The sequence below is a fragment of the Brassica oleracea genome, chromosome C3 (genome assembly GCF_000695525.1).
Source record: "Brassica oleracea var. oleracea cultivar TO1000 chromosome C3, BOL, whole genome shotgun sequence".
Classification (NCBI taxonomy): domain Eukaryota; kingdom Viridiplantae; phylum Streptophyta; class Magnoliopsida; order Brassicales; family Brassicaceae; genus Brassica; species Brassica oleracea.
In genome coordinates, this window is record NC_027750.1 from 29,492,321 (window position 1) to 29,513,211 (window position 20,891).

General features: G+C 36.1%; 4 protein-coding genes across 4 annotated transcripts in view; 1 reads left to right on the top strand and 3 right to left on the bottom strand.

Moving 5' to 3' along the window:
* LOC106330337 overlaps nucleotides 1–1,877 on the bottom strand; it is a 2,508-nt gene extending 631 nt beyond the window's left edge. Inside the window, exon 1 of the mRNA XM_013768822.1 lies at nucleotides 1,204–1,877. Within this exon, the coding sequence (XP_013624276.1) occupies nucleotides 1,204–1,877 (674 nt within the window). The remainder of the gene's footprint in view (nucleotides 1–1,203) is intronic.
* A 1,650-nt stretch (nucleotides 1,878–3,527) lies between these two features.
* On the bottom strand, nucleotides 3,528–4,648 carry LOC106336255 (36.4 kDa proline-rich protein-like). Its single transcript, XM_013775032.1, has one exon. The coding sequence runs from the start codon at nucleotides 4,589–4,591 to the stop codon at nucleotides 3,782–3,784; it is 810 nt and encodes a 269-aa protein (XP_013630486.1). The 5' UTR covers nucleotides 4,592–4,648; the 3' UTR covers nucleotides 3,528–3,781.
* Nucleotides 4,649–15,331: 10,683 nt separating this feature from the next.
* Nucleotides 15,332–16,483, top strand: LOC106330338. The gene has a single exon (XM_013768823.1). The coding sequence runs from the start codon at nucleotides 15,332–15,334 to the stop codon at nucleotides 16,481–16,483; it is 1,152 nt and encodes a 383-aa protein (XP_013624277.1).
* Nucleotides 16,484–20,294: 3,811 nt separating this feature from the next.
* LOC106330339 (VQ motif-containing protein 22-like) lies at nucleotides 20,295–20,564 on the bottom strand. Its single transcript, XM_013768824.1, has one exon. The coding sequence runs from the start codon at nucleotides 20,562–20,564 to the stop codon at nucleotides 20,295–20,297; it is 270 nt and encodes an 89-aa protein (XP_013624278.1).
* Nucleotides 20,565–20,891: the final 327 nt, after the last annotated feature.

A 20,891-nucleotide genomic window follows, 5' to 3' on the forward strand; every position in this document is an offset into this window, starting at 1 on the left:
CATTTCATCATACACCTTGTGGGCAGGAAATGCCTAGAGATCTATTTTAGTATGATCAAGACTAAAATAGCATTTGGAACCCTCAACAAGCAAGGAAACAAGTAGATCTAACTTTTAACACCGTAGATCATCTCTAATCACTCTTAATCACCCTAGCCCATGAATCCCAAGATGACTACTCAATACTCTTCATGATGAGCCCAAGAATCAATGATGATTTGGTGCTAATCATGATTAATAACCAGATTAATCAAGCAAATCACAAGAAGAAATGATCAAAGTAAGATATTTCACCTAAAAGTTCTTTCTTATTGTGATAGAAAACAAGATAAGATCCCAACTTTGTGATTACAAGGGTATTTATATCTCCTTGGAAAACCTAATGGTTCCCATTAAAAAGTCTAAAATGCCCATAAAAATGTTTAAAATTGACTAAGGATAAGTCTCGGCTCGGGTAGGAGTCGACGGGGCATACCACGCGTCACACAACCCGCGTCGGATGCTCGCTGATCTTCCCGCGCGGGTAGTGGAACCCACGGCCTTCATCCCGCGTCAGACCGCCAATCTTTCCTGTCATGCGCGCGGGTAATGGAACCCGCGTGGCTCCGTCCCGCGTGGCTCCGTCCTGCCTCTTCGTGACGCGGGTTGAGACGATCGACACCAACCCGCGTCATCTTCCCGCGCTGGATTTCCGATGATTCTTCTAGCTTGTGCGAGCGGGTACTCGACCCCGCGTTGCTCCAAGCCGCGTTGAAGTTCTTCACTCTGTTCTTCTCGACATCTCAACACGGGTAAACTAACCCGCACTGGTTCTCCCCGAGTTGAATTGGCTTGAACTCGAACTAAACTTCATTTTCATCTTTTCTTTAACTCCCATGCCTCTAAACACCTCCAATCACTCCATAGGTCACTCTAATACCTGATTAAGACATATGAATGCAAAATGGATCCTAAAGATGCTAAACTCTTACTCTATATGATCATTATGTACAAAAAGGAAGCTTAAAACAATGCAAATATGCAAGATATCAATTATGTATCTTATTCTCCCTCCAGGCTACACCTTGGTTGCGAACGTATGGACCGTTACCAGCTCACGAACCACCATATCGGCTGCTCCGAGAGAGATCACTCCGACGTCGAATGATCCTATCAGCATGACCTCTGCTTTCGTCACGTGAGGAAGCAAGCTCCGGATCATACCTCCTTTCACTATGGCCATATCTCGAATCATTGAAGTGCCGAGACTTGTGATCACTGTAGGAAAGCGATGAAGAAGTAATCTGAGCTTTTTTCTGAGGCTCCTTCTTTACAGACTGATACTGTGATCGTACTTCTGGTACCTGAACCCGTGTAAAGACGCCATGGCGGTTCACCTGCGGAAGTATCATGGCCTGAATGTTTGAGGAAGGACAATACTCTTTCTTGTGGGTTAGCATACCACAAGTAGAGCAATGCTTAAATAGCATTTCATACTTGATTTCAATTGTGACCTCGTCTCCTTCTGGAGATTCAGCCTTTCTCGCAAACTTCAGCGGCCGACGAGTATCTATATCTATAAGCATTCTGCCTTCCATCAGCTCAATTGTGTCATGGTGGACGTGACCCAACCGAGATCCTATCCCCTTCAGATTATTGCCAGTCCAAAGGTGTAGAGGGACACCAATCAATCGAGTCCAAAAAGGAATTATCCATGGATAATCATCATGAACAATAGGTTCCCATCGAACCAGCACAAACATACAAAATTTGAAGTGAAAAGGACCATGTAGAAGAACAGAGTTGAGATCATCTTCTGTGGTAAAGTACAGAAGAAAATTTCCATTGCCCAAGTCGTTAGCGGTAATGCGGTCCTCCATGCCCCATTGTGATGGCATTTTCTGAAGAAGCTTCTCAACATTTTTTTCTTTGGATTGAGTATCTTGCCGATCAAAGACAACTGAAATTCTGTGATGTTTTGAGAAGTGTCTTGATCAGTTAGCTTGATCGGTTCATCATCATCTTCATAGAGAAATCCCTTGCCTTTAATATCCATCCAATGATTGGATTTGTTCCGGTGAAATGACCCCATACGAAGATACGATGGTCGAGAAGGAACAGGACTACCAGTCTGCGACTTGCTGTCGAAACAAAACAAGACCGTCTATCGCGATCAGATCATACGAATCCAATCGAACGCTATGGAGACGACCAATACAGAACACCACTGATTCGGATCGTTGTTGAGATTGATCGTTGCGGAAACAGAGACAGAGGAGACAGTAGACGCGGATCTCTACAGCGGCTGATCACTACGACAAAGATCGTATTAACCAGAGAGAGATTGGTATTTCAATGGAAATAACTCAATCACAAGCTGCCCGGGACTCAAACCAATCCAGTTCGTAGCATCATTAATGTTCCGTGATGAAAACGCCAAGAGAAGATCGTCGCGGTTGAAACGAGGGGAGTGAAATGGATAGAGAGAGGAGATAGCCGGCTTCCTGGAGAGTCGAGACCAGTCCAGATCAGAAGGAGGAAGCGGATCGTCATCAGGTTCTACCGGATCTGGAAATCGCCATTGGAGTCGCCAAAACCCTAGTCGTCAGTGAATTTTACCAAATTTCAATTTGAGTTTTATTATGTATGCTGTATCACCGCATAAGATAGAACTGCAATGGGGAGTTTGTACTAAGGTTCTCAAAACATTAAATTAAACGATATTAACAAAGTATTACTTTGAGATTCTCATGTTTCTGAGATAATCTTGATAAAAAAATATGATGAATATTTATGTATATATACATTCAAGAAACTTGTTTTCAGATTCCCCTATTAAAAGCATGATTAATGGGAATTCTTAGGGTGGGGTTCTTACCAGAATATAAAAAACCGTCTCTTAACTTTTAACTAAAAAACTAAGAACCGGCTCTTAAATATCTTATTTAAGAGTCGGTTCTTAGTTTTTTTTAGTTAAAAGTTAAGAGATTAAGAACCGGTTCTTAGTTTTTTTAGTTAAAATATAAGAAACAGTTTCTTACCCCCCCCAATTAATGATGCTCTAAGGTTGCTCTAAGTTTTTTTTTTCTCTTTTTTACTGAAATCTGGTAAGGTTACTTTGAGTTACAAGACGCTAGCTAAAGAAAAAAATCATCTCCACAGTTTACAGATTTATTTTTCCAGACCTTTTAATGCATAAACGAAATGTGTAATCACCTGAGCGATTGTAATATATGTTTGGTTAAGAATTATCGTATTTATTAATTATTTAATTTACTCTGGAGAAAGAAGTATTATATATCTTATTTTTTATTATAAGTATATGATATATGTTGTTCAAGAAAATGTATATGATATATTTGTTAGCATAGATATACTTGTCTTTATACAACTATATTAAAACACATCTACTTGGTCAGAAGCTAGGTTGTGGTATGAGGGGCGCGTATCACATTTGCATCACTGCAATGTGCATGGCTAGTTTGTATCCCATTTGTGTTTACACATTTCTTTAACGTATACACATAAAACAAAATAAGCAGACTGCGTACACAGATACACACTTGTTTAATATTTAGAAAAGGATACCGCTTTACAGTTTTTCTTCTTATTAAAAGTACAGCATGAAAACACAAATAAACCTTTGACCAAAAAAAAAAAGAAAACGCAAATAAACCCTTTTTATTGTATCAAATGAAACAAGTGATTAAACCTCCCACACACGCACATTAACCTCTCATCAAAAGAGATCATCAATCCAACACATTCTACAAAAACGAAAGCTTCGGAGACTCTTCATCAATCAAGCTGGACATTTGAAGCCAGGTGGTGGAGTCTTTCCACAGGCGACAAGAACCTCAAGAGCAATTGGGATGATAAGGTCGATGTTGAGAAGTTTGGCTTTAATGGTGGTACATAAGCAAACGGCTGCGTCTAGGTCAACTAAACCTCCCAAAACCGGACAACACTTTTCTTTAGCGTGCGTTTTACCAAGCCCGATGTGAATCAAACCTCCAAGAACGTCCACACAAGCGCCTAGCTTCAACGTGTCGATTGGGCAAGTCTCTGGCTTTGGTGGAGTTGGTGTTGGCGGTGTTACGACCGGTGGGGTTGGTGTCGGTGGCGTAACAACAGGTGGCGGTGGGCACGGTGATGGCGGCGTTACGACGGGTGGAGGCTTATGAGTGGGTGGTTTAGGGGTGGACGGAGGTGGTTTAACAGTGGGCGGTTTCGTGGGTGGTTTCGGGGTAGACGGAGGAGGTTTAACGGTGGGCGGTTTCGTGGGTGGTTTCGGGATGGACGGAGGTGGTTTAACGGTGGGCGGTTTCGTGGGTGGTTTCGGGGTGGGATGAGGTTTGGTAGGGGGTTTCGGATGTGGGTGTGGTTTGACAGTGGGCGGTTTGGTAGGGGGTTTAGGGTGTGGGTGTGGTTTGACGGTGGGTGGTTTGGGAGGTTTTACTGCCGGTGGTTTAGGCGGTTTGCTAGGATGTTTAGGCGGTTTGTGGGGGTGAGGTGATGGTTTAGGAGGGCTACAGTCGCAAGCGAAGGAGACGGCAAGAAAGCCAAGGAAGAGGAGGATGAGAAAAGAGAGGTTTTGTGTACGAGACCCCATTTTTCTAGATTGAGGGTGTGGTTTACCCAAAGGAGTGAGTAAGAAAGATATATGAGTGTATCATTTTATAGAAAGATATTAAAATATATTTTCTATATATAATTTTCAAATATGCATTTTGTGACTAGATTATTGAAACTGAATTTCCGTTTTTGTTTTTGTGTTGAAATCTAGATTTTGTAGCACGTGTAAGTCACTTAGTTACAAGTTGTCATTTCCTGAGTAGTAAAAAAATAGGACAACATTCGTTATATATATACTTCCATAGAAACTCTATTGTGGATCAACCTATGTGAAGAGGATACAAAAAATAAGCTTTAATAGTAAGTTAAAAAAAAAAAATTGTATTCCTCGCAAGGTTTCTGCCAAATCATTTGCTCTATCCTTATCCCTCTGAGTTTTTTTAATCTAGGGAGATATATATACCTTGTTATTCATAGTCTACTTAGAACAAGGAAGCAGATATATATTAGATTTCTAATATACAACCTCTGAGTAACTCGGATTCGGCCACCTCCTCGAATCATAGGATGACTCTATCCACTCTTCAATGTACGTAATATTATTTGATCATCCATGTTTTTGCACTCGGTAATTTCTAGCTATATATTAAAACTGGAAATTGTTTTGAGTAAATTCGATTATGAATAGTTGGTAAACGTACGTTTAAAGGATGGTTTTATGCTTCTGCCACGGTTGTTTAAATAAAGGAATAAAAGAGTGCAATTTTAACCAAAAGAGAGAGAGAGAGAGAGTGCAATTTCAGTTCTACGAGACCTTGATCTGAATCCAAAATATATTATGATAAGAAAAGAAAATTCATGCTTTGTCCATCCACCAAAAATATTTTTCTTAAAGAAAATATGATCATTGGCCAAAAACCATGAAATTTGTGGTTGTAAAAGTAAGAGACATTCATAACATTCACTTAAAGTCCTTTGTTTTAATTTCTTGGACATGATCATAATGGTTTAGCCAATATAAAACGTACAAACATGAAAATGTTTGACCAAACGACCACCGGAGATAAATTGTCAACATGCATTGAAAAACATAAACTTTCGCAAAGGTAGGCACCATTTTTTTTTTTTGAATTGAAAAGGTAGGCACCATTATCGTACGTCTTTGTTTTCTATTTCTTTCTTTTGTTCTCGTTTCCAAAAAGCTATTGTCACCAAGCTTTTCCATTACATATTTTCCGTAAAATGATCGATATTTTCATATATGGGTAAAACTTAGCTTTTCCAAATATGCCTTCTCTTTTTATAATCCTGTCTAATAGTGTCTTGCACCCTGGTTTGTTAAATCGGAGATCCAGTTGGTCAAATATCTAAAATCAAGGCGTAAATCAGGGAAATGTCCCGATATTGCCAAGCTCTAGCTAGTACTCTAGCATAATAGCATTTTAGAGAATGCCCAGTCTATCAGCGTTTAACAGTCACTAGATTAAAACATTTGTTATGTTATTGCATAGATTTTCTTTTCTAAAAAAACTTTGGGCAGACATATTTTGTAATTACTAGTGAAAACAATGGGAGTAACCAGAGGATTTTGTAGTGTAATGGCAAGTGGGCAGTGGGCAGTGGGCAGACAATTTATGAAGGGATTTTGTCAGCATTACTTGACTTAAGACACACCTCCCATCTTCTATAGTGACAAGATATAATTAAAGACATCCTTCTCACTCTTCTTTTTTTCTAGTTCCTTCCGTTTTAGGTCCACTTTTCGAGAAGCATATTAGGCAAGTTCAGAACTTCTCTTGGGTTTTAGTTTATGTTTTTACCTACTCAAAAAGGAGGAAAAGAATCAGTTTTGGTTTAGCATACCAAACCTACGATATAAAGTATTCAAATGTTCAGTATTCATATAAAGTATATAAGTCGATATATCTTGAGCCAAGGTCCCAGTTATTGGGATTTCGTAGGTAGATGACAGGTTAAAAAGTATTCGTTTATATTGATGAAATCACTCCCCCACCTCCATAACGTGTTTCGGCCGTTCAGTCATTTACATTTTTCATATAACCAATCTAGGCTTTGGATCATATATTATCCATCCATATGATTTGTTCAAAGCTTTTTCTTTAGTTTGTTTTTGTCTCCCGCGTTTGAAAGATACGAGCTTTGTGCGCCTTTTATCAGATCTTTAAGTGATTGAATAACGTCCGTGATTGATGATTCTCTTTAGAATTTTTCCATTAAATATTAATTTTAAAATATATATTGTACTACTATTATACTAGTGATGATTCAGAATATGATTTCATTGTGTAAATAGGTCAACATATACTAATTAAAGCTAAATCTAGTATCTGATTGGTAAAATTGAAACGATAATTTGGTTAACACACACGTTCACTGCGTTTAAAATAACAAAACTGTAAATTTACTTTCTTCAGAACACGATTTATAGTTATTTTTCTCCCAGATTCTTTCACATGGCATCGAAAGCTTATTTATTAGTATTGTTGGGGATTTTTGTTATTCAAATTTCTATTTGTCCTGGATAAATTTATTATTGAACAGTTTTCACCATACTATTCGCAGGTGTACTAAGAAAAGGTAGAGTGAAAGTTGTACAAAATCCCACTGTGTTTGAGGAATAAAGGTTTTCTCTACCACTTTTTCTCTGAACAACTTTTCTTTGCCATATTCACTTTCGCATCTCTATTGACAATATCGCAAAAACATTGTGGTTTATTTTCTAATTCAGTTTATCAAGAACTGTTTAAAATTATTTTAGTTATAAACCTACTTTGTATGATAAATTATGAAATTAAAAACTTTTAGATTTATTCACGGTGAATAAAACAAAATAAAGTTTAGACGCCACTACAAGGTGGCGGGTAGGATTTGGCGGGTAGCAAAAACATTGAAAACCCGTGAAGTCTGTCACTTTTAGGATTTAATTTTTTTAAAAAACCAAAAATGGGAAATGGATAATGTGACGTGCTGAATGCATCTCATGCATGCATGTGACTCCACCATAATTTAAGAAAAAACAAACTTAAAAAAATGTGGTCTGACTGTCTGAGTACTCATGTACTAGTCGTAAGGACACGTCAGTCCATGACCAGCCGGGGAAAAAAATGTACACGAGAAAAGATATCGTTGTGATAATTTGTTTTGCGGAAGCTTGATCATTTCTTTACTGATAGAGAGATAATAGTTAGAGAAAATTGGCCCATGACAGTATTAGTTTTATTCTGACATTAACCTTACTTCCTCATTGACGGCCTTAGATGAAGTTGTGTCGGTATGCTCTGTGCATGTCGAAACTATGTAGCAGATGGAAAATTCTTTTCTCGTTCTCTTTCTTCTCGTAATCTCTTTCTTTTCAAAGTTCTTTTTTTTTTCTTTTCATTTCTCTATATTTACAATTAAATGTGTGTTTTGCACTGTCTTTCTTCTCTCTCCTTCTCTATTTTCTTTGTAGTTTCTTTATTTTTGTTTCATTTTTTAAATCTATAGATCGTTATAATTAAAAAAAAAAAGAGAAAGAAATTTGTTTTGCACTACTTTTTCATATTATGTTCTTCGTTTGGATTTTTTTGGTTCTTTTTATTTTATTTTCTATGTTTGATTTTTCTCATTAATATATTTTATCTTTAATAAACTCTCTTCCCAGGGTTGGGAAGTTGCTGAAGATCGAAGATGAATCCAGAGTGATGGCTAGCAATTTCGTGATGTTTGTTGATATATATAGCATTTATGTTAGCAGCCATTTTACTGGTTACCCAATATTATTTATGTTTATTAGTGTATCTGTTGTTTTCTATCGCCATTTGAGATAAAGATTTTTAGATGTTAGTATTTAATTGTCGCTAACTGATAATATGTGGTAAAGTGTTATAAGTTACGTGTTGTTAGTAGATATATAGTTGGTTAAATGATATATGGCTTGTTAGGCGTTAAATTTTTCTTGGTACTTGATTTATTAGCTAATATAGTATTTGTTAGCTGATATATATTTTCGCAGTAGATACATTTTTTTTATTATGTATGTTATTGAATCTTTAAACACTCTAGACATAATCATGATCAGCCAACAAAGCATATTCTATGGTTTGTTAGCTGATATATGATTTTCTGAATAGACAGCTTTGTTTTTGGTTTGTTAGATGATAGATGGATTGATACATATTTTGTGAGTTAATACATTGTCTGATAAATGGTTTGTTATTTGATAAATGAATTTTTATATGGTACATGTTTTCTTAGCAGTGCATAGTTCATTAACCAAAAAATTGATATTTAATATTATGTATATTATTGAATACCTAATCTTCTTTATCATCAATTTATACGATATACTGTATATAGAATTAGAAAATATTTCGCAATTGTGTAAGATATTTTGTTATTAATACCATTCAAAGTTCGTTGCTACTCTTGTTTGATAAATAGTTTGTTATAGGATACATGATTTATTACCCATCACATATTTTGTTAGCTGATGAATAGTTGATACATGGTTTGTTTCATGGTTCGCAATTTATTAAATGATACATACATACCAACTAACACATATGTTATCAAGAACGGGTTCTTCTTAATTTTTTGATACACCACGGCACGGATTATGATTGAAGAGAAAGACCATAACACAGAATCGCTATTAATATGATTGGAAATTGAAAGCAAATTATGATTTGAAACAGAAAGGGGTAAGAACAAAGTTCACCGGAGGGGATAAAACCCCTGCAACCTGTCATATCGGAGTATTTAATGTTAAATCCTTCAGTGAGTTTAATGTCATATCGGAGTGTTTAATGCTAAATTTTTAATACAAACATAAGAGCATCATTAGTGGTATGATACCCATTTAGAGTATCTAATTTATATAATATTAATAGTTTTAATTTTATTAAAATTATTAAATTTCAAACAAAATAAAAGTCCAACCAATGAAACAACAACAAATATTACCGGAGTCTATATCAAATTGTGTGGAACGTTTCTTTATAAAGGTACGTTATCTTTCTATTGTTTTGATATTTTTATTTCAAGAAACCTATTCAGAAACTACTACGCAAGTTCCCTAAGAACAGTTTTAAAAAAAATGATGTACTGAATATCTATTTATTAAATAAAAATAAAAGGGAATAGAGAACTAGAAAAGTTCTTAATTGAGAAATTTAGAGAACCACATAACAACCTTACTGTCCAAATGTCAATTTTATACTGGTTAGATTTTTAATATCAAAATTAAATTTAACTAAGAAATTAAGTTCTATTTAAAATTTATATTTTGTTGCTGTAGAAAACCCATGTGGATTCTTCTTACCAATGGTGTTGCTCTAATAAGACTATCCACATCAAAAATATTTCAATTAGAATATGTCACCAAAATAATAATATTTTAATTCTTTTTAAAGAGATTCATGCTGAAAGTCGTCATTAGAGAATTTTGGACATGAGTCTATCAAAACATTTGTAAAAAGAAATCATTAAAATATTGTATTTTGTTGAGAGATTCAAATAATAATGTCCTAGCGAAACATACTGATGCATGAGTATGATTTCTCAACTTTGTTTGCTCTTTGGTTAGCAAAAACTACAAAGAAATATTTGATAAAATATCAGTATTTGTGATCGGATAAGAACGGATATCCAAATTAATATTAGTATTTGTGATTTGTTGGGATCGGATTTTTGGATTAAATATTACTATTGATTTCGACACGTCTACTAATAATTCCCATCGTTTAGCACCTCAAGACGTACAAGAAGACAGTAACATACTGGGAATATTATAGTGGCACAAATATATCAGAACTCAACTGTATTGTGACACGATTGAGGGTACAAAGAAAAATTTATTATGTCTTATTTTTTCAACTTATCTTCTGCTACATTTTGTCTGGATTTGAAACTTTATTATGCTATCTTTAGCTAATTCATGCAATAATAGATTTCCTTGGGATGAACTGGCACAATTTTTTTTTAACACAGAGATGAACTGGCACACATATTAAACATTTGTCGGTTATTTCGTACGTATATTCCAGAACAAAAACATACTAATGTATGTTGATATGTATTGCCATTTACAAGAATAACATTGACAAAAGAATACAGAGTAGATGTTCATACATTTTCAGTGTCACATGAAAACACAGTTAAGTAAGTTTGGGTTGACTCAAAATAGTCAAAGCAAGTTAAGCGATCATTGAGGCCGAATACTATAGATTATAGACACATTCCCTCTCTTTTTTTTGAATGGTTTTTCCTTTAAAGTAATGCAATCGGGAATTTTTTTTTTTTTTTTTTTTCCTGCAAATACCGTTTATAAATTTGTGTTCTCCCTTGAAAAGAGATTTTGGTTACAAAAAGCAGATAAGTAAAGCGTACGACAAGACACATGTGAGAGAAGACTTTGTGATGATAATTATGCTATGACTGGAAATATTGAAACCAAACAGAAAGGTAGGATTCTTGGGAAATTTGAGGTCGTGTTGAACGCTGAATCTGTGAAGTGCTCCGGTCTATTCCAATAATCTTTGCTTTCATGACCATTTGACCGTCTCTAATCAGAAGATGAACTGATCTACTTGATGAATTATGCAGTCTCAGGTTCATTTGAGTGTAGCATACGGCATGTAACAAAAGCTTGCAAACTAGCTTAACTCTCTTATTTGGAGAAGCCTGTAGGACCCAGTTGAGAGAACCATCGAAAGAGAGGGGCGGATTTAGACTTTGATAAGCAAAGAAAGACGTCCACACTTCTCTTGAGATCGAGCAGTGAAAGAACACGTGTGAACGTGATTCATCTGCATTACTACAAAGAAGACATACACTTGGAACATTCATACCCCACCCCAGTAGCCTGTCCCTTGTAGGAAGTCTATTGAGAGTTGCAATCCATGCCAAGAAAGCATGTTTTGGGATATTAGAGCTAAACCAGACTGACTTGAACCATGGAACTGGAGGAGGGCTTGGATAAAGAGATTCCCAAGTCTTTGTCGATGAGAATACTCCATGAATCGAGTCAAGTGAATGGCGCCACTGAAAAAAGTCTTGTACCGAAGAATCCATAGTTGAGGAGACGCCAGCCAAACTAGCTCGAAGAAACTGGTTTAAAGGATGCCTCCCTCTTGGAAGGCGCCAGCCATCAGACGTCGTTGCCTCAGAAACTGTGGCCGAGTAACTAATACCTGAGACCATAGGTCCTGACCCTCCACATATATCAAACAGAGGCCCTAGCCCTGTCCAGTTATCATGCCAGAAGAGTGCCCTTGTTCCAAATCGTACATTACATACCAAAAAGGCACGTGCGGTGGATCTGAGCTTCATCAAACTCCTCCAAATCCAAGAGCCAATGTTCTGGAAATCTGTGTCCCAAAACACTCTGGATCCAATTAAATGCTCTTGTACCCAAGCAACCCACAAAGACCCATTTGCTGCAAAGAGAAGCCAAATTAACTTTAACCCGTAGACTTGATTGGAATCAGCCATTCTTCTCAAGCCTAGTCCTCCTGATTTCTTTGGCGTACAGACCGAAACCCATGATACTTTTGCGCCTTGTGCTGAGTCTTGTGTACCATTCCAAAGAAAAGCATTACACATTCTTTCCAGAGAATCTGTGCAAGCTTTTGGCAGAGGGAATACTGATGCCCAGAAAATAAAAATTCCATACAAGACAGATTGGAGAAGCTGCAGTCGCCCTGGAAATGAGAGCCTCTTGACTGTCCACGAATTGATCCGAGATCTGAATTTATCCAAAAGGGGCTGGTAATCTGGAGCTTTTAGCTTGTTGGGCATGAGAGGGAGCCCGAGATATCTTATCGGTAGAGATCCATGAGTTAGGCCAAATCTTCCTGCAAGAGACTGAGCAAAAACCAAGTTCCCACCATCAACAAATAAGCATGACTTTGACAGACTTAGTCCCAATCCAGAAACATGATGAAATTCAGTGAGCGATTGCAGAATAGCAGCCAGTGAACTCTCTGACCCGTCAAAAAATATAAGCATGTCGTCCGTGAAACTTAGGTGCGTGATAAGAGGACTAGAACACCTCGGATGAAGGGAGAAGTGGTTTGCCAAAGCAGCCTGGTCTAGCTTCTTTGACAGAATATCCATGACTAAAACAAATAATGAGGAAGATAAGGAGTCCCCTTGCCTCAGACCCTTCTTTCCTGGAAAGAAGCCCACTAGCTCGCCATTTAGACAGACCGAATAGTATGGCGTCATATAGCAAAGCCGGATCCATTCAACAAAAACTTCTGGTAATTCAAGAGCCTTGAGAATATTGAGGAGAAACCTCCAGTCGACATTGTCGTAGGCCTTTGTGATATCTATTTGTAAGCATCCCTGCGTTAATTGTCCAGGTTTGTTAAAATCGTCAACAAGCTCTGCTGCCAAAAGAATATTTTCACAGAGCTGACGACCCTTTACAAAATCCACATGATTCCTTTGTACTGCAAGAGGTGTTATGCACTTAAGTCTTTCACTGAGAATTTTTGATATCACTTTATACCCCGTGTTGCATAGAGAAATTGGTCTAAAATCTGAGAGCTTTGCCACTCCTGGAGATTTTGGAACGAGGGCTATGACCGTTGCATTGAGTTGATGAGGCATTGAAGGGTTTCTGAAAAAGTCTTGGACTGCTGAAATCAAATCTGGGCTTACAACACTCCACGATGAACAGAAAAACTCCGATGAAAACCCGTCCGGTCCCGGTGTCTTATTTTTTGGAAGAATAAAGACAGTGTTTTTAATATCCTCGACAGACGAAATTGAGCAGAGATAGAATGACATGGAAGCTTCACATCTAAAGGGATGCAACTGCTGAATTTCATGAATAGAGAGGGGAACCACATCATCATTTTCAGATCCCAAAAGGTTAGAGAAGTAGTCAGTGGCCATCTCCTTTACTGCTGCTGGATCATATATTCTTGTATCAGCTCCATCTCCTTTACTGCTGCTGCTGGATCATATATTTTTTGTTTGTTACTGTTCAAAACCAATATAAGAGCTATAAACCCAATCTTTATGAAAAAAATATCATGAAACTAATAAAGAAAATTGACCTTCCAATATATAATTATGGAATAATGGATTTCAATTTCATGCATGCATGCATGTCCCTGCACCATTCGTTTCTTAATTTCCTCTCACGACCCAATAATTCGAAAACCAAGTAAATTAAAAGAAATATTGGTGGTCGTCTGAGTACTTGAGTATTATTCGCAAGGACGTGTTGTTGGTCCATAACCAGCAGAAAAGACCAAGAAAACGATATTGGTTTTGATGTTGAATACACGTCGGTCCGTCGACAGCAGAAAAGAAAATAAAATCCAGATGCCATATGAATTTGTTTATGTCGGTAACTCAATAGCAGAAAATAGCAATATATATATTGAATCAAAAAGCGATCATCGTTTTGATATTTTAATTTACGCATGTACCTACATCTCCACTAAAAATATTGAAATAAAAATAATAATTTTAATTTTGATTTTTTTGAGGAAAGTATCTTAACATTAAAGTAGTGATATATTGTAATATATATATATACTTTCTTAAAACACATTCATTAGAAATACTCTTAAAAAAATAAAAATAAACATTTTTATTGATTGCAGATTTTTTTTTGTAAAACAGAGGTTGACTAGCGGAATGGTTGGTTTTCAAGTTTATCAAAATTGAAGTGAAATCATAGTTAACTCTGGATTTAGCTAACTTTTAAATTAACAAATCGTTTGAAGGAACTCCACATGTCCTATTTCTTAAATATGCCTTTCAGCACAAATATATCTCTGATCCCCAAATTCTCTGAAGCTTCGAGAGTCTCAGAATACCACCCTATCTCCTGTCTGAATATTGTATACAAGGTCATCTCGAGGCTTCTAGTTTCAAGACTCAAACCTATTCTACAGCACCTGATTTTCCCGTGTCAAACTGCATTCGTTAAGGATCGCCTGTTTGTTGAAAACACAGTACTTGCTAGTGAGCTGATCCATGGATACCATAAGAACAAGGGATCAAAAAAATTACCATAAAGATGAACATAGCCAAAGCTTTCGACACACTATCATGGGAATTTCTCTTCTCCTGTCTTGAAGGTCTTCACATCCCTCTTAAGTTCATTTCATGGCTCGGGGCCTGCATATGCATGACATGACTGGCTACAATGGTACAGTCTCAGGTTATTTTAAAGGCAAAAGAGGCTTCAGGCAAGGTGACCCACTGTCTCCTTACTTATTTGTGATCGCTATGAACTGCATATCCTTTATGCTAAACAATGCAGCGGCTCATGGGAACATTCAGTACCATTCCAAATGCAGTAAGATGAAACTAACACACCTATCATTTGCCGACGACTTACTGATTTTCATAGATGGGTCTTTGGAGTCGGTCCAGAATGGCAGAATGTGCTTCAAGTCCTCAATGAATTTGAGCAACAGTCTGGCTTGGCGATCAGCTACCAAAAAACAAGTTTTTATGCATAAGTCTGTCTCCTCAAGAAATTGAAACAATACAGGCAGGCATCTACTGGAATGTCTTGTGGGACTCTACCTGTCCGCTATCTTGGAGTACCGCTCAATTCAAAAAAACTGAACCTTGCCAATTGTAAGCCTCTCATTACCAGATCAAGTCAAGACTCTCCTCTTGGTCAGTGAAGTCACTCTCCTTCTCAGGCAGGCTCCTCCTCATTAAAACTGTGATTGCGGGAATCACAACATTTTGGTGTTCAGCCTTCATCCTGCCAAAAGTGTGTGTTAGGCGTATCAACTCTATGTGCAGTGTGTTCTTATGGAAGGGAGATATTGATAGCCACAACTCTGCAAGAGTGGCTTGGGAGACAGTAGTACTTACAAAAGATCAGGGAGGCTTGGGGATTAGGGACCTCCAAACTTGGAATAAGGCTTGCTGCTTAAAGCTGATCTGGATGTTGTTCTTTCGTGATGGGTCTGTGTGGGTCGCTTGGTTCAAGGAGGTCATTCTAAAAGGGTCCATTCACAACTACTGGACAACTAAACCAAGCATCTCCTACTCATGGCTAGCCAACAACCTCCTCAAGCTAAAAGATGAAGTCTTCCCACTCATCAAATTGCGGCTGGAGAATGGTGTCTCTGCTAAATTTTGGTTTGATAACTGGACTCCCTTTGGAAGCCTTTCGACTTTCCTCAGTAACTCCTCATCAAGATTGGGTATTCATGAAAAAGCTTATGTAGCCTCACTGTGTAGGAATGGATCAATTTGGTGGCTTCCACCTGCAAGAACAGAAGAACAAGTTCAGTTACAGACATACCTCACTACCGTCACTCTCACTCAGGCTCAGGACTACTATGAATGGGAGCTGGAAGGTAAACCTACTCAGACTTATAGCACCCGAGATGTTTACACTTACTTGAGAGGAGAAATCAATTATGTGATTTGGGCTAACACGGTTTGGTCTTCCTATGAGATCCCAAGACACAGCTTCCTTGTTTGGTTGGTAATCGAAAACCGATGTCCAACTAAAGACAGACTGCTCGGATGGGGCCTTCAGGTTTCGCCACTATGTCTTCTTTGCAACTCAACTATGGAGTCTAGAAATCATCTCTACCACGACTGCCCCTTCAGCTTTGATCTTTGGTCCTTAGCTGCTTCGTGGTGTAGGATCACCCCCACTAGAGATTGGAACGATACAGTCTCTCAGATGATTGGACTACCGAGAAGCAAATCGAAGCGCCATCAAACTCTCCTAACTCTCCTAGCTTGGAAATCAACAATATACTGGACATGGAATGAAAGGAATGCTCGGCTTCACTTCAATGTATACCGATCAGTCGATACTATCTTTGCAGTCATTGATCGTCAACTGAGAAACAAGATTATGAGCTTCAGAGAATCTAATCCGGTTCTCTCCTCAGCGATGTTGCAAGCATGGTTTTCAGTGGGTTAGACTTCTCTCCATCGACGGATTCATCCTCTCCTACCTCTCAACCATTGTGTTTTTTGTCACAAGAAAGCTGATCGTCTTTTCTAATCTGGGTATGTGGGTTCTTTTTCTGTTTAGTTAATGGGTCATGAATTATTAAGGTTTTTTTATTATGAGTTTTAAGTCTGGGCTGAACCCTCTTAACTAAAGCCAAAAACTTGTAAACAATTTTATTTTCTTTTTATTTAATGAAAGCCTAAGTTACAAAAAAAAAAGAAACATATTCATGTATTTCAATACATAACAAATGTACTGTATTCCTTGACAAAAGAACAAAAGTAGAGTAATTATTTGGTATTATTACATATTAAGCAAAAAAAGTTTTGAGGATTTGGATTTGGGTTTGTCACATGGAAACCCAGTTAACAGCCTGGGCCGATTTAAAGAACTCAAAGTAAACCTGAGCCAATTATATTAGATTTCACGGCCCATTATATAAGCTTCTTCTGGTCCAGTGGATAGGATGGTCTCAATTCTCAAAATATTCGAGGAAATGAGAAAATGTATAGCATCCAGCCTTGGAATGAGCACTATTGCTGTATAACAGACTTGTCAGGGAGAGTAGACCGCGTTGATGAAGCCTACGAGTTTCTTAAAAGACTTGGTGAAGAAGGCAGGTGAATGTAACTGAATTTACACCCGACAATTTCATGTAAACTCCGTTACAAAAAAAAAAAAATCATGTAAACTTTTGTAAGATATAATCACATAAACGTAATAATGTTACTTGCTTTGAATTAATAAAAAGTTATTACCAACAACAAGCCATTGGCCAAACGATAACCATAACCTTATGAATATCAAAAATAAATTTTATAATGTATTTATTAGTGAGGTTGAACTTTATAGTAGGGTTTTTATTTTGGTTTGTATATGATGATCACATTAGATATTACAACTACCATATGCATGGAGATTGAAAATTGCATGAACAACCGAAAAAAAAACTTACTAGTCATTAAACTCAACCACTAGTCGTCCACCACTAAATAAACTCGTAAGAAATATATTTATACACACAGTTGTACTTTTTTATAAAACTACAAAAATGCTAGGTGAAAGGATACTAGAAAAGTTTGTTCCAGCCTATCATTTGATGTGTGTTTACAACCCTATATAATGTGAATATAATTTAATCATAATTAACATTAAAAGTTATAAAATATGATTGAGAGTCTTGAGCTGTTTTGTTAATTGTAATTGGAATTTAGCTCAAAATGCATATTGAGGTTAATGGGACTCGTAATGTTTTTAGATTCATCCCCTCTTCCTAACCCATTTCTCACTCGGTTTTATCATTTCGTCAATGTTTGGCTTTTGTATTATATTGGCCAGACTCGATATTAACGTCGATCAACGTCAAAGACCCGTCTCAGGCAAAATCGCAATTACAGTAATAACTGTAACTAGATTTTAACCCACCCGACTGGTCTTTGTTTTAATGATATATATAAATATTTAAAAATCTTAATTTAATTGAACGAATTTGTATTATCAAAGTTGACTGTTTAAATTTTGTATTTCGTCACTGTATTGTGTAATATTAGAATGTTGAGAGCAAACAATATTTTATTAAGATTGTTAACAAATTTACAGGTTCATAAAAATAAATATTTTATTTTATGTATATTCATTTGTTTATGAAAAAATATACGAAACCAAGTGTATCAATGGAAAAAAAATTGTTCAAAACGCAATCTATATTACATCAGAAATTGTTTGTTCTTAATATATGATAAATGCCATTAGAATATTCGGTTATTATACTTAAAATGGAGTTTTGATAATTTATTATTTGAAAATTGGATAAGGAAGGTGTGAAATGAGGGAATCAAGTAATTAGGATTATTGAAAGATATGTTAGTTTGTAAGCTCGATATATGTGGAATTAATGTGTTCGAATTATGTTTTGTTAAGTTTAGATTTTGTGTATATTTTTTGGAAATATATGCCGCATTTTTAACTTGGAAGTTACTTTTTGTTAACTTCAAAGTTTGTCTTTATTTTTTTAAAAACATGTCAAATTTTTAAGTTAACAATTTAAAGTATTAACTCTATCTATGTATCCAAACAAAATAGTTTTTATTAATCCTACTATTCATATACCCAAACAACTCTCAAATGTATTTTAGCTTTAATGAGATAGATATATATAGATAGATTAACATTAGAGCTAAGGAATTGAAAAAAATAATAGATAAACAATAATGATCTTTAATCTAGGCATAGGCATGTTAAGGGCATGATTATTGGGGGTCCTTGCTCTTGGATCCTTAATACACATATATTTATATGTATATATTATATATGCGTATATAATTGCGGGCTAAAGACTTTACGGAAACCCAAACCGAAAGTTCTTTAAAGTCTTTAGTCCGCAATTATATGCACATATATAATATATGCATACAAATATATGTGTATTAAGGACCCAAGAGCAAGGACTATACTACCTTCACCAAAAATCTTCCTAGGCAAGTTTGATTTCAACATGATCCAATAGTCTCATCCCCATATTTATTGTCAAAAGACTATTCTGGTCTTTCAGAAAATTCTATTAAATGTATTTCACTAATCCAAATTTTAGCAATAAAAAACGATTAAAAAAAAAAAAGCTAAATTAATTTTGTGGAAGGAAAAAGGCCAATCACAGTTTATTTTCGACTACAACTCATATATGATAGATAATATCAAACCATTATGCCATAAAAGAAGAAAAATATAAAGTTATAACTTATATTTATAATTTAAATTGAAATTTTCAAAGACTGGTTTCAAGAGAATTATGGATTGAAAATTTAGAATTCTCACAACCTTTATTGAGCTAATTTGGTAAAATTGCATTCACATTAAGTTCGTGTTTGAGAAAATGTCTACAATCCAATAAGAATACAAAAGTTAGCGTAAGCTAATTTGCTAAGCTAATTTGGTAAGCTAATTATGGATTGAAAATTTAGAATTCTCACAACCTTTATTGAGCTAATTTAGTAAAATTGTATTCACATTAAGTTCGAGTTTGAGAAAATGTCTACAATCCAATAAGAATACAAAAGTTAGTGTAAGCTATTTGCCTCGTGCATCCTCCATTCATATGCACGTTTTATAAAAGAAATTATGAAGTTACAACTGATATTCATATTTCCAAATCTATCGAACTAATGGTAAAGCAGCCAAAAGCTACTTTCATACTAATTTCATGTTTGAATGTCTACACTCCAATAAGAATAGAAAATTGGACCTAGGCTATTTGCCTCATATTTTCTGCATTTTCTGCACGTTATGTGTATATTCTATGACTAATATTTGAGAAATATATTTTTCACATGCAATTGATTTGAACTTCACGTGAGGATATTTCTATTAATCGCTAAGGTATGTGATATAAATATTAGTGCTTAAGAACATTTATTTTAATTAAGCTACGTCTAATAGAAATATGGGCTCCATAATTTTTGTCCGATAATTTATTTTGGTAGAAAATATACACATTTATTTGGGAAACACTATTTTATTTTTCTTATTGCCAATTTGGAAATTTGAATGCAAGCAATTATGCATGCAAGTCCAGTCACTGAATATTTGCCTCTCTAGGACCATGATAACGCTATACCTTATGCTTAAAACAAATTAAAGATGATAAAAACTTAAATATGAAATTGAAAAAACAAAACTAAATAACAAAGGTCAAAGATTTCATTATATGACAGAGAAAGTCAGACCTAACATTTCTGCTTTTCTGCGAAAATATATTTTCAAAACGAATCCAGTCGTTTTCTCATGGCAGCTTCGAAGAAGACGTATTACTACTAGTCCCCTCCTTAGACGACGGAGCCGAACCTCCTCCTCCTCCACCATCCGCCGGAGGAACTTGTTGGGAAGATCCGGCGGATGGATCCGACCCAAAAGCTATAGCGGATGGAGATACCGTGTACTGCTGAACCACGGCGCGGTAATTGGCTAGATCGGTGGTGATTACTATCGCTGGTGTATTACGGGGGGCTCCTGATCTTTCACGGCCTGTTTCTTGACTCGGACGTGAGTTCATTTTGTTGTGTGTCTCTGAAGCCGGACTGTGAGAGTTTGTAAGAAAGAAAAGTGCATTTGCCTTCGTTACTTGTTTGTTTATTTATAGGTTTTATTTTGATTCGACTTAGTCAGACGAAGACTATTCTAAATCAATCATGACTGTTAGTTGAGTTTTACCAACAAACTATAAGAATTAAGTTTTGTTGGGTTTTTCCCTCATTAGCCCAAGACCCAAGAAGCCCAAGAAGAAGAAGAAATATCTAGAGAAAAATGGAGAAGGATGAAGAAGTGTGTAGAAAAGGAAGTGTGTAGAAGATGAAGTGTGTAGAAGATGAAGTGTGTAGAA